This window comes from Papaver somniferum, chromosome 9, assembly GCF_003573695.1.
Source record: "Papaver somniferum cultivar HN1 chromosome 9, ASM357369v1, whole genome shotgun sequence".
NCBI lineage: Eukaryota > Viridiplantae > Streptophyta > Magnoliopsida > Ranunculales > Papaveraceae > Papaver > Papaver somniferum.
Genome location: NC_039366.1, coordinates 100,116,832 through 100,131,390, shown reverse-complemented (window position 1 = coordinate 100,131,390; position 14,559 = coordinate 100,116,832). Strand labels below are relative to the sequence as shown.

General features: G+C 36.8%; 1 protein-coding gene across 1 annotated transcript; it reads left to right on the top strand.

The window, feature by feature from the left end:
- Window positions 1-9,718: 9,718 nt before the first annotated feature.
- On the top strand, window positions 9,719-10,565 carry LOC113312347. Its single transcript, XM_026561106.1, has 3 exons — window positions 9,719-10,095; window positions 10,191-10,290; window positions 10,503-10,565. The coding sequence occupies exons 1-3, from the start codon at window positions 9,746-9,748 to the stop codon at window positions 10,563-10,565; spliced, it is 513 nt and encodes a 170-aa protein (XP_026416891.1). The 5' UTR covers window positions 9,719-9,745.
- The last annotated feature ends 3,994 nt before the right edge of the window (window positions 10,566-14,559 follow it).

Below are 14,559 nucleotides of genomic sequence, written 5' to 3'. Positions count from 1 at the left end.
CCCACTAATTCAAGGTACAGTTGTACTCCTACGCCTCTGATCCCAGCAGGATACTGCGCACTTGATTCCCTTAGCTGATCTCACCCACAACCAAGAGTTGCTACATCCCAAAATCGCAGACTTGATAATAAACAATTCTGTCTCACACAGAAAAGTCTATCAAAGGATAAATCTGTCTCCCACAGAAAAACCCTAGGTTTTTGTTCCTTCTTAAGATATGAAATCAAGGTGAACAGGAACCAATTGATAATCCGGTATTATATTCCCAAAGAACAGCCTAGATTAATCAATCACATCTCAACATTCTTACTTGAATACACAAGAGGACGTCGAGGAATCACAAACAGTGAGACGAAGATGTTTGTGACTTCTTTATCTTGCCTATCGGAGAACTCTCGCGATCTCAAGCCAATCAATAAGATTGTACTCGTACGATAGAAGATGCAAGATCAGATCACACAACTACGATAAAAGTAGTATCGGTTTGGCTTCACAATCCCAATGAAGTCTTTAAGTCGTTAACCTGGTTTTAGAGAAGAAAACCAAAGGTTAGAGGAGAATCGGATCTAGCGAGCGACGTGTGGGGATTAGTTTTGCCCAATGCTATATGTCTCCTATATATAGTCTTCAAATCAGGGTTTTGCCTTAGTTATATAGCAATCAATATTCACCGTTAGATGAAAACCTGATTTAGATTCAAGCTAATATTTCTCAACCGTTAGATCGAAAACTTAGCTTGTCACACACACTTGAGATATACGTTTACTGGGTTTGTGAAAATCGTGCCCAAACGTGTACGTGTATGTTGGTTCAACATAGTAACCCAAAAGGTCAACCATATGAGCATTTCATATTAACCTTGTTCTTCTTCACCATAACTAGTTCAATTGACTCAAATGAACTAGTTAGAGAGTTGTTCAATTGCTATAAGATCTTATGTAACTACACAAGACACAATCGAAACAAATATGATTCAATTCGATTGAATCGGCTCATAAACTTTATAACCACGGTTTGCATGCTGCATTCCTTAGTAATTTAAGTTTCATGTTCAGAGCACATCTTTAAATCATAACTTACTCAAGTACGCAAACAAGTTCGCGGACTTAAGACAACCGGCAGAGTTTTCCAAACTCAGCAGAAAATCTCGGCAAGGAGACTTCTGCCAGTTCGCGGACTGAGTTCGCAGACTAAACACGCAAAAGAGTTTTTGGAAAATCCCAGCAGAAATTATCGGCAAGAGAACTTTCGTCAGTTCGCGGACTTGGCAAAGCCAATTCCTCCGTTTTCCCTCAATCAACAAAGTTCGCAAACTTCGTATTAAGGAATAAGACTTATGCACATATGTGTTTCCACACAATGCTTATATCCATCATTGGTTATATAGACCTAAACTATCATTCCAACCATTGAAACATTCTTAGAGGACGTTATATAGTTGTTACACTATTTCTCGTCAAAGCAATTTTCAAAGTGATCGAAACATTATGACTTTCGTCATTAGGTGAAGATAAACCCGATCAAAGCGAAACGCTTTACCAACACATGATTTCGAGATATAGATAGGCGAGATATACTCAGCTCAAAATATCAAATGTGTATGATCCAGTCTATATAGCATACGACTTTTGTCTTATAAAAAGTAGGAGATAGAAGAGATAGACTTTTGAGTGATAGATAAGTTCAAGTCTCCACATACCTTTTTGTTAATGATGTTTCACGGTTCCTTGAGTAGATCTTCGTCGTTGTATGAAGTCCTTGAGCTCAACTATACTTTTCTATCCTAATCCGAGACTTAGCTATGTAGACTAGAAATCAAGACTCATAGTTTTGATCACTAACATTGACAACCATGCTTGAGATAGCAACGCATGCGAGGTCGACCGAGCTATGCTCTAACAAACTTTATAGCCACGGTTTGCAAAAGATTTCGTTAGTTTATATAAATATGAGTTCAAGAACAACCGATTTTAGATATAACCTGCTCAAGTTCGCGGACTGGGTTCGCGGACTTAAGCTCACGGAAGGAGTTCACAAACTCCAGCAGAAATTCTCGGGTCGAGAACTTCCGCCAGTTCGCGGATTTGGCTCACGCCACATTCCGCTTCTCTTGGTCAACAAAGTTTGCAAACTTTGGTTCAAGGAATAAGGACTTATACATATATGTGTTTCCGCAACAATGCTTATATCCTACCAATGGTTATGTAATCTAAACTCTCATTTCAATCATTGAAACATTCTTAGAGGACGTTATATAGCCGTTAATCACAGACCATTTTTCGTCAGAGCAATTTCAAAGTGATTGAAACATAACATGACATTCGTCACTAGGTAAAGATGAATTTGGCTAAAGCGAAATCTTACATACACATATTTCGATAAATAGATATGCGAGTTACACTCGGCTCGAAATAGCAAAGGACACTCTGAGCAAAGGTGTCGTCTTCGGAAAAGGAATAAAAAACTTCGCAACATTCTTGCGTGGATGTCTAAAGAAGTTGTTAAACCTGTATCACAGATTGGCAGAATCAAGGACTTTCGCTATCAAGGGATGAAGTGTGATAAAGTTGATCCTTTCCATGTTCCTTCGAAAGATTTCTACAAAGGAAGAAAAAGAATGGGAAAAGTCTAATGGATCTGTTAAATCAGTCTGAAAAGAGAAAAAGGAACAGAAGGAAGAGAAGGTCAGGTTCCTCAAATTCTCTCAAAAAGGACTGTGAATCCAAGACTTCCAATTCAGACTTCTTACATGTCAGCAATCGAGTCTCTGATCTGAAGATTCACATAAACAAACTAAGACGGAATATCAAGAAAACATGGAATGTTGTTAACCCAGGTACTTCTAAATCTTCTCTTGATGATACTTCTTCAACTAAACCAGGTAGTTTGTTAAATACCGATGAAAAGGAAAAAGAAGAAGTAAACAATGATGAGCAAGATACTCATCTTATTACACCCTGACATGTTCATGCTGCATCTCTTTTTAATTTCTGTCCTGTTAAAAAGGGATGCTCTTGATTCTCAGGATTTTTCGTCTTGAGAAAGCTGTCAGGATTGTACTGCATTCGTTGTTACTTTATTCCGTTTGCTCCTCAACATCTATATTTTTTGGGTTTCCTTGTCTATCATAGGCCCGTTTCTCTAGTACACGCACCAACCCTCACGAACGTCATGGTTCCTAGGGTTTGAAGGAATTCCTTATATATATATTGTGTTCCAAAGGTGCAAAAATATTTTCTGAAAGTATTTTTGGTGCACAATGAAGGGAAGCAACAAGGTTGATGATATTGAGCTATGTCATATTGATATCTCATGCTTTCATGCTCTTGATCATGAAAACGAAGACAAACTGCCAGTTCATATTTCTTCACAATTGGTAGGAAATCTTCTTGGAGACTTTAAGGTCGTTCACGAACAGCTTGGTATCGCAACACAAAATCTAGACTACCTAAAAGATGAATTAAGGAAGGCAACTGAGGAACTCGTTCTTGTTCAATCCCTGGTTGCAGACAAGATTTAGAGTTTCGTCTGATCTTGGTTCTAGTTGTTTACCTAGTATGTATTCCTTTTTGGATTAGTTGGAAGAATAACTAGTGCTTTGAATAACGATGATTGTGACTACACATAGCTATTTTTGTTTTCATCTTCTTATGTTATTTTTTAGGTTTTGTTATTAAATTCTAAAAATATTTAGAGGATGATGTTTGTTGCAGTATTTTAATGGTTTGTGATATTGCAATATTTTTATGGGATATGTATTGTTTGCGTCCGTGAACTTGAAGGTCCCATATTTTGTCAAAAGTAAAGTCGTTCATGAATCGGTATTCGTATGGATGAAAGGACGAATGGACTTTTGACATATACAAAAGTTAAGCCTATGTAATCATGTATTTGATGGAAAATAAGATAAAATCTTTTGTTCAACAAGGATAAAGTCTATTATGTTGTTATGATGGAAAATAGAATACATCCTCGTACGTTATCCACGGTATTGATCTTCATTGATCCATTTTATTATGTTTTACCGTGAAGGCTCCATTGTGTATCTTATGTTGAGCACCTTACAACTAAGTCGATTTACCTTGGTTTTGTTGTTTGTTCCATAAGATGCTATATGTCGAGCATTAAGAACTAAATTAATCAACTAGTTTGGTTATTTAGTTAGTACTCCATAAGTCTTCTTTCTTATGTCGAGTACATGTACGGTTAAGGTTGTCATATTCTATGATGAACTTAGTCGGGGTTCCATAAGTTCTCTTATGTTGATCCCAAAATAATTAAATTGATTACTTCGGTGATTAGTTTGGTTATTTGTATTCCAATTAGATTAATTATAAGTTCTCTTGTAATTAATCTAGTTGAGTTTTCATATATTCCACAAGTTCTTGTGTTGAGTATATGAAAGGCTACACTATCATGTTCTTTGGTTAATGTAGTCATATATTCCGTAAGGTTTTCCTTATGTTGAGTATTTGAACGATCAAGTTAGTCATCTCCGTGTGATTGACTTAGTCGTAGCTCCGTGAGTTTATTTATGTTGAGCACTTTCAATTAAATTGATCACTTTTGTGGTTTGACTTAGTTGTGTATTCCAATTGAATTAATCATGGGTTTACTTGTGGTTAATTTGGTTGAGCTTTGGATATAGAAAATCATTCCTATGGTTTTTGGTGTCCAGTAAAAAATCCTTCTTTTCTTTCGAAATTAAGATCGCTCTTGTTGTTCTCTCGGGAATGACATCAAATAGGGGAGAGTTCTTGTGAACTTGTGCTTAATGGTAATATCTTACGGGTGTGCGTCTGTGGAATTTTATAGGGGTTATCTTGTATCTCAAAACTCCTTGATGAATGAATTTATCTTCGTCTTTATGATTGCATCTAAATTAAGTTGGTATGTATTTTTCTTTTAGTGTATGAAACGTCTCTTCTCGGAAATTTCATTATGATCCCATTCTTGTACCTTTGCCAATTTTATTGACAAAAAGGGGGAGAAATATTGTAGTTCACACTACAAATACATATGGTTTTCGGATCATTGTGTAAGGGGAGTGGTTTCCATGATCGAAATGGAGTATTGACTAAGGGGGAGTGATACATATCACCGTAGTATTATTGTTAAAGTCGTGATACAATTGGACTTTGATGTTATATAATAAATACTATGACATTGTATAATAATAATCGAGAATCTCGATTTCTCTCATTGTTATAGCTACGGATCTTTAACAACGATGGTGCTAAACTTACAACCTTTGGGATCATTGGAGTACTTGGAAGGACGAAGATTTCAAGGAACGTTGAAGATTAGACTATGGAATAAGAGCCACTAAAGTTTATCGATTTTGTATTCCATATGTATTAATAGTTTTGTCACTAAAATTGATAAATGGGAGATTGTTAGAGCATATCTCGGTCAACTTCGCATGCGTTGCTATCTCAAGCATGTTTGTCAATGTTAGTGATCAAAAGTATAAGTCTTGATTTCTAGCCTACATAGCTAAGTCTCAGACTAGGATAGAAAAGTGTAATTGAGCTCAAGGACTTCATGGCGATTCATCATACAACGACGAAGATCTATACAAGGAACCATGGAACTTCATCAACATAAAGGTATGTGGAGACTTGAACTTATCTATCACTCAAAAGTATATCTCTTCTATCTCCTACTTCTTATGAGACAAAAGTCGTATGCTATATAGACTAGATCATACACATTTGACATTTCGAGCTGAGCATTCATTGCTTACCTTTTATCTCGAAATCGTGTGTTAGTAAAGCGTTTCGATTTGATCATGTTTATCTTCACCTAGTGACGAAATTCATGAAAAGTTTCAATCACTTTGAAAATTGCTCTGACGTGAATCGGTATGTGAATAACGGCTACATAGCGTCCTCTGAGAATGTCTCAATGATTGAAATGAGAGTTTAGATAACATAACCATGTATTCTTTGAACCGAAGTTTTCGAACTTTGTTGATCAAGTTCTCGACCGAGAATTTCTGCTGGGATTTTCCAAATACTCGTTTGTGTGCTTAGTCCGCGAACTCAGTCTGCGAACCCAGTCCGCAAACTGGCGGAAGTTCTCTTTCCGAGAATTTCTGCTGAGTTTGGAAAACTAAACCGATTAACTTAAGTCCGCGAACTTGTTTGTGAACTTAAGAGGTTATGATCTAAAGATGTGCTCTGAACATGAAACATTAAATTACTAAGGAATGCTTTATGCAAACCGTGGATATAATGTTCATGAGCCGATTCAATCGAATTGAATCATCTTTGCTTCAATTGTGTCTTGTGTAGTTACAGAAGATCTCATAGCAATTGAACAACTCTGTAACTAGTTCATTTGAGTCAATTGAACTAGTTATGGTGAAGAAGAAGAAAAATGTTAATATGAAATGCTCATATGGTTAACCTTTTGGGTTACTATGTTGAACCAACATACACGTACACGTTTTGGCATGGTTTTCATGAACCCAGTAAACGTCTACCCAAGTGTGTGTGACAAGATAAGTTTTCGATCTAACGGTTGAGAAATATTAGCTTGAATATAAATCATGCTTTCATCTAACGGTGAATATGGGTTGCTTTGTAACTAAGGCAAAACCCTGATTTGAAGGATATATAAAAGAGACAGCTAGCATTGTGCAAAAATAATCCCCACACGTCTGTGTGCTACAAGTGCGCCCGCCAGAGTCGATATCCATTAACCTTTGATTTTCTTCTCTAAAATCAGGTTAACGACTTAAAGACTTCATTGGGATTGTGAAGCCAGATCGATACTACTTTATCGTAGTTGTGTGATCTGATATTGCATCTTCTATCGTACGAGTACAATCGATTGATTGGCTTGAGATCGTGAGAGTTCTCCGATAGGAAAGATAAAGAAGTCACAAACATCTTCATCTCACTGTTTGTGATTCCTCGACAATCTGCTTGTGTAGTCAGGAAGGATTATAGAGACGTGATTGATTAATCTAGGCTGTTCTTCGGGAATATAAGACCGGATTATCAATTGGGTCATGTTACCTTGATTTTATATCTAAAGACGGAACAAAACCTAGGGTTTATCTGTGGGAGACATATTTATCCTTTTATAGACTTTTCTGTGTGAGACAGATCAGTTTAGGGAATTTTAACAAACTGCCACACTTGCAAATCCCGATTCAAGAAACTGCCACCGTTTTTTTCAGAGTTTATTTAATGCCACAACCGTTAGCACTAACGTCTTGGACCCACATGATTGGTCAAACTTTTTTGACTTTGTCCAGATTACTTACACGTGTCTTATGTGGACGACTCAAGATGTCGAGCACGAGATTATTACACGTAGCACAGGCTAAATGACTATTTTATCCTTCGTGGGATTGAAAACAGTTTGCAACTTTGTATCGTTTCATTTTTCTTCTAGGGTTTGCTCGTTCTCTCTGTCCGCTCTGTTCTCTAGTGGAAGAAATTAGGGTTTGGGTCAGTTTTCAGCGGGATTTTGCTTAGGTTTAGTGTCTGAGTAAAGGGTTGGGGAGCGATCGAGATTCAGAAAAAGAAGGGGAAGGACAAGCAGCAGATATGGTATGATTGCAAACCCTAATTTCGTTTTTCTGAGTTGAATTAGGGGTTTTCTCTTAGGTTTCTGTTTCTCTTTCTTGTACTTTTTTTCTCTTGCTCTATGTCCGCTCTGTTCTCTAGTGGAAGAAATTAGGGTTTGGGTCAGTTTTCAGCGGGATTTTGCTTAGGTTTAGTGTCTGAGTAAAGGGTTGGGGAGCTGAAGATGAAGAAGAATAAGGGGAAGGACAAGCAGCAGATATGGTACGATTTCAAACCCTAATTTCGTGTGTTTGATGAGTTTTATTTTAGGAGTTTTCTGTGTGAAGTGTGGAATTTTTAAAACCCTAATTTCGTGTGTTTGATGAATTGATGAATTTTATTTTAGGGGTTTTCTGTGTGAAGTGTGGAATTTGATGAATTTTATTTTGTTTGTTCATTTACAGTGATCATACATATTATCCATATAGAGATATCAGTGTGTTTGTTGTGAATAGTAAACTTAATTTGCTATTCCCTCACATGGATAGAGATAGAATTGACCTTAAGGAATTTGAGAAGATATTGCGTGTTAAGTTGCATCTTGATGAAACAGAAATTCCAAATTTATATTGGACCATAGACCCATGTCTGCCTGAGTATTTGGTTACAAATGAAGACTTGTTTAAGTTTTGGGAGCATGTTGTACCTGATGATAAAGGCTTCATATGTTTACAAATGAGTGTAATGAATTCAGAATTTAGGAATGATAATGACTTCATTAAGGCTGCAATGGAACAACCAGTAGTAACAATTGATGAGACTCCTAAGAAGGCACCTAAGAGGATTGCTAAGAAGCCAGTTTCAAAGGAAAAGTCAGTAAAGATATCACCTACAAGGAGATCACCAAGGTTGCATGCTCAATCAAAGAATGAAAACTCAAATGGAGGAGCATCTAGGAAGTTGTTGTTCATGGATCTGTTAAATGAAGTGGAATCTCAGGGTTTTTCTTGCCTAAGTCAAGCCACTGTTGTTGGTTCTAGCAGTACACCAGTTGATAACTTTAATCATGATTACTGGGTAGATGAAGTAAACAACACTGCTGCAGGGGATAACACTGATGCAGGGGATAAGGCTAATGCAGGGGATAAGACTGATACAGGGGATAAGACTGATGCAGGGGACAATAGTGATGGTGATGATGAGGACAATGTGGTGCTAGAGAACACTACTGTAGATGAATGTCACCCCATTGAAGACCCAAATGCTCCACCAATCTTTGACAGTGATGAAGAAAATGATATTGATTATGAAGATATTGTCAAGACATACAAAGTTGGAGATGAAAGCAGTGATTCAAGCAGTAGTGAAGAAGACAATGAAGAAGGTATGGACCCTTTAGTGTTTATAATTTTTTGTTTATTTTTTACATGTACTAACACTTTGATGTTGATTGCAGTTTCTAATGATGACAAGAATAATGATAAGGATAATGATGGTCCTGAAGTAAATGATGATAAATATTCCAAACCAAAGCTTGATTACCAGAAGTGGAAAGAAATGTTCAATATGCACAGTGATGAAGAAGAAGAACCATTATTCCCTGTAGAAGAAGAGGTGACTCCTGTTGATCCTACTAAGATGGAGGTAAAGTATGCTTTTAATAACAAGAGTGCTTATAAGAAACATCTTAGGGGTTACTGTGTAAAACATAATTATCAGTATACGGTCTATAAGAGTGAAACCAAGGAGAGCTGGACTGGGTTCCTCAAGGATTTGGCTCCAGCAATCAATGCACATCATGCTGGCAGAATTACCTTTATTTCTGATAGGCAAAAAGGGTTGTTGGAATCTGTTCCAAAGGTTTTCCATGGTGCAAGAGTTAGATATTGCTTCAGGCACTTGTACAAGAACTTCAAGAAGTACCACAAGGCACCAACCTTGCACAACTTATTGTGGAATGCATGCAAAGCTTACAAAGTGAGGCATTTTCAGGTTTGTGCCTCTCTTTTTTAAATATCCCTATGTTTTTTGATTCATAGTTAGTAGGTTATATAATAACTCAGGTTACTATAATGTAGGAGCACTTTGACAACATATGCAAAGAAAGTCCGGCTGCTGGTGAATATCTTAGGAAAGAAGATCCAAGTACTTGGTCTAGGGCTTATTTTGATCCCCTTAGCTGTTGTGAGCATATGAATAACAATTTCTCAGAATCATTTAATTCTATGAGTTCTAATATGAGAGATAAACCAATAATCCAACTAGGCATGATGTATGGTCAGTTAGTAATGGGTTTGTTATTTAAGAGAAGGGAAGAATCTGCTAAGTGGAATCAAAATGATTTGGTCCCTGCTGCTGTTAAGTTGATAAATAAGATGCTTGACTTGGTTGGGAAGTTTGATACAGAAGGAAGTGTGGTTGGACAGGTTTATTTGGTAACTAATGTGTCTACCAAGAAAATTTTCACAGTGAACATTGTAGACAAACAATGCACTTGTTTGCAATGGCAGCTAAGGGGATTCCCTTGTCAACATGCTGTATGTGCATTGAAACTGCTCAGGCCAAACTGGAAAGAGTAAGAAATTTTGTAATATGCTATTACTTTTGGGTTGTAATATGCTATTACTTTTGTTTCTGTAAACTGACACATTTGTTTGATTGGTTGAACAGTTATTGTGCTCCTTACTACTCTGTGGAATATTATAGGACCATATATGCAGATGCTGTAAATCCACTAGAAGACATAAGTGAATGGAACTGGGAAGATAAGGTACTTTTTTCAGCATTAAATATATTATTGAATGTGATGCATTCACATTTTCTCTACTTTATTATATCCTTATTTTTCTCTACTTTTTTCTCTACTTTATTATATCCTTATTTTTCTCTACTTTAACTTTCTCATTTCTTTTAGGGTTAGGGTTTCATTTCTTTACTTTAACTTTCTCATTCCTTTTCTCTTCTTCTTATCTTAATTGGCAGGCATCCATGGACATCAACTTAAAGCCTCCTCCTTATCAAAGAAAAACTGGAAGACCATCCTGAAAGTAGCAGTGCAAGGGGTAAAGCAAAGGTGAACAAATCCAGAGGTACATCTTCATTTTTTGGTGAGTCAACAGGACCTAAAAACTTTGGAAGAGCACCAGCAGAACCTAGCACCCATGGATCTACACAAGATGTTCTGAATTTCAGTCAGAACTTTACTGGTATTGGATCTGTTAGTCAACATATTGCTGTCACAAAGGGAAAGCAAAGCAAGGCTAAGAAGAAGTAGAAGTGTGTGTGTGCTTCTTGTTGTGTTAGATCTTTTTTTTTTGCTTTAGACACTGATATCATAGTGTTAGATCTGTTTTTTTTTATGTACCAGAATTCAGTTTTATTTTGATGGATAATCTTACTTTATGAATGGAAATGATATTAGTTAAGAACTAATTACATGTTAATAGTCTTTTGAAGTTCCTCACATATGGCATTGAGATTGAAACTTGAATGGATAACCCTATTTTTTGCTGCAATGAAAAGGTGGTCTGATACCCATCTAAATGCTTCACAATCTGTGCAGATCAGGTAAGCAATGTTTCTATTGTGTTCATTTTTGCATCTTCTCAGCTGCATTATTGACTTGCATTGCTCTTTGTAGCATTCTTGCTTATGCAGTGGGCATTCTTTGTAACAGTGGGTCTCTTCTCCACAAGCACAACAACAATTCTCTTTGGGTAGCTTGATATTCTTGGATTTGAGTGGATGACTGGCAGAATCAAACCATTCAAAGTAGGTGCAGGTAGGATTTGAACACTTCAAGAACATTTCTCCATCTGTTTCTCTTGTGCTGGATCTTAGTAGTTGTCTTATACCATTACAAGGTATATGTTTGCATCTAGAGTACATCCAGGGACAAACCTTAGACTCATGACTTCCTTGTTCACATGTTGGACATAGATCTGGGGTAGTTTGCTGTCTAAATTTGCTGCTGCTGCTGCTCTTGCTACTACTACTGCAACTGTTACTACCTGGAGAGTTTATAACCTTTTGGCTCATTTTTATGTGTTGAACTTCTGAAGAAATTGACTAATGAAGAGTTTGGGATCTTCATTAGTATATATAGAGCTTCAAGATGATGAATAAGACCGTTATAAATCCAGGTAAAATATGGATCGTCGATTTTTTCTCTTAGATTGATCCCACGTGTATTCCGACCGTTAGCAAATCTTGCACGTTTTTCTCACGTGCACCGAGTCGCGAGTTAACTCACTACTCTATAGCCGGTTAACTCAATCCCTGTTAACTGATTCAGGGGCTTCTATGTAATTTTGGACGGGTTATTTAATGCCACGTATGCACTAACAGAGACTAACAGCCGTTAACCGTTATCTCAAAAAAACGGGATGATAAAAGTCAAGAGTATGGCATTTAATAAACTCTGGAAAAAACGGTGGCATTTTCAGAAACTGCATATTGGAAGTGTGGCACTTTATTAAAATCCCCATCAGTTTATTATCAAGTCTGTGATTTTGGGTTACAGCAACTCTTGGTTGTGGGTGAGATCAGCTAAGGGAATCAAGTGCGTAGTATCCTGCTGGGATCATAGGCGTAGGAGTACAACTGTACCTTGTATCAATGGGAGATTGATAGGGGTTCAACTAGAGTCCAGTCCGAAGTTAGTTTGCAGTAGGCTAGTTCTGTAGCAGCTTAATACAGTGTGTATTCAATCTGGACTAGTCCCGGGGTTTTTCTGCATTTGCGGTTTCCTCGTTAACAAAACTTTTGGTGCCTCTGTTATTTCTTTTCCGCATTATATTTTATATAATTGAAATAATACAGGTTGTTGATTGTAGTTGATTGATCCTTGGACATTGGTCTTTGGTACCGTCCAAGTTATCTCTCTTTGATAAAGACTCGCATATTTCTATTTGCTTGAGTAAAGGTCAAATCGAGAGATTGAGATAATAACTCCTTGAGATACTTTCTATCTAGATTGAGTCTGACTGTCTAGTTTATTTTCTAGCAAAGTGTTACGGAGTTAGTCCATACATATTGCTAATCGAAATATTGAGTGGTGTTGTTAGACCCCCGCTTTTTCAACATTTTCTATTTCAAGCCGAGTTTATCTCGCCTATCTATTTCTCAAAATATGTGTTGGTAAGCCTTTGCTTTGTCCAAGTTCATCTTTACCTAGTGAGGAAAGTCATGACACGTTTCTATCACTTTGAAAATTGCTTACTTTGACGAAATGTCCTCTAAGAATGTTTCAATGGTTGAAATGAAAGTTTAGATTAAATAACCAATGATGGATAAAAGCATTGTGTGAACATATATGTATAAGTCCTTTTTCCTTGAACCGAAGTTTGCGAACTTTGTTGATCAAGAGAACCGGAACAAGAGCCGTGAACTCAGTCCGCGAACTGGCGGAAGTTCTCGACCCGAGAAAATCTGCTGGAGTTTAAGAACTCCTTCCGGGAACTTAAGTCCGCGAACTAAGTCTGCGAACTTAAGCTGGTTATATCTAAATGCGATTGTTTGTGAACTTATTTATATTAACTAAGGAATGCTAAATGCAAACTGTGGCTATATAGTTCATGAACCGATTCGAGTGAATCAAATCTTTTTTGCTTCGATTGTGTCTTGTGTAGTTACATAAGATTTCCTTGCAATTGAACAACTCTCTAACTAGTTCATTTGAGTCATTTGAACTAGTTATGGTGAAGAAGAACATGGTTGATATGAAAGTGCTCATATGGCTAACCATTTGGTTAACTAATATTGAACCAACAAATGTTCATGTTTGGGTACGGTTATATAAACCCAAAATAGCACATTTCATTTGTGTGTAACAAGCTAAAATTTCGATCTAACGGTTGAAAGATATTAGCTTGACTCTAATCAGGTTTTCATCTAACGGTGAATATTGAATGCTTTGTTACCAAGCTAACATTGATTGCAAACCATGATTTGAAAGATTATATAAGGGAGAACTCTAGCAACTGGGAAACCTAATCCCCACACCTCCTATGTGATACTAGTTGTATTAGCTAGAGTCGATTCTCCTTTAACCTTTGGTTTCTTCTTAAAAACCAGGTTAACGACTTAAATACTTCATTGAGATTGTGAAGCCAGACCGATACTACTTTCTCGTAGTTGTGTGATCTGATCTTGCTGATTCTATCGTTTTGAGTACAATCGTAATGATTGACTTGAGATCTTTATCTCCGATAGGCAAGATAGAAAAGTAGTCACAAACATCTTCGTGTCATCGTTTTTGATTCCACAATATCTTCTTTCGCCGCGTCGATTAAGATTATTGTGAGGTGATTGATAATACTAGGATGTTCATCGGGAATATAAGTCCGGGTTATCAATTGGTTCTTGTTCACCTTGATTTATCAAAAGACGGAATCTGTGGGAGACAAATTTATCTATTCTGTAGATTTTTCTGTGTGATATAGATTTGTTTATTAAAGTCTTCGACTTTGGGTCGTAACAACTCTTAGTTGTGTATGAGATCAGCTAAGGAAATCAAGTGCGTAGTACCCTGCTGGGATCAGAGACGTAAGGAGCGCAGTTGTACCTTGAATTAGTGTGAGACTGATTGGGGTTCAACTACAGTCCAGACCAAAGTTAGTTTGTAGTGGGATAGTGTCTGTAGCGGCTTAATACAGTGTGGTGTTCAATCTGGACTAGGTCCCGGGGTTTTTCTGCATTTGCGATTTCCTCGTTAACAAAATTCTGGTGTCTGTGTTATTTCTATTCCGCATTATATTTTGTTATATAATTGAAATATCACAGGTTGTGCGTTTGAATCAATCAATTGGAAATACGACCTTTGGTTGTTGATTGAAATTGATTGATCCTTGAACATTGGTCTTTGGTCCCGTTCAAGTGATTTCTCTTGTATTCAATTAGACTCGCAAATTTCTATTTGCTTGAGTAAGAATTGAATCGAGAAAGAGAGATAAAACTCTTTGATATACTTTTTGTAGATTGAGTCTTGTTGATTCTCTTAAAAGTATATTGTAGTTTGTCCATACAGATTGATAAGCGA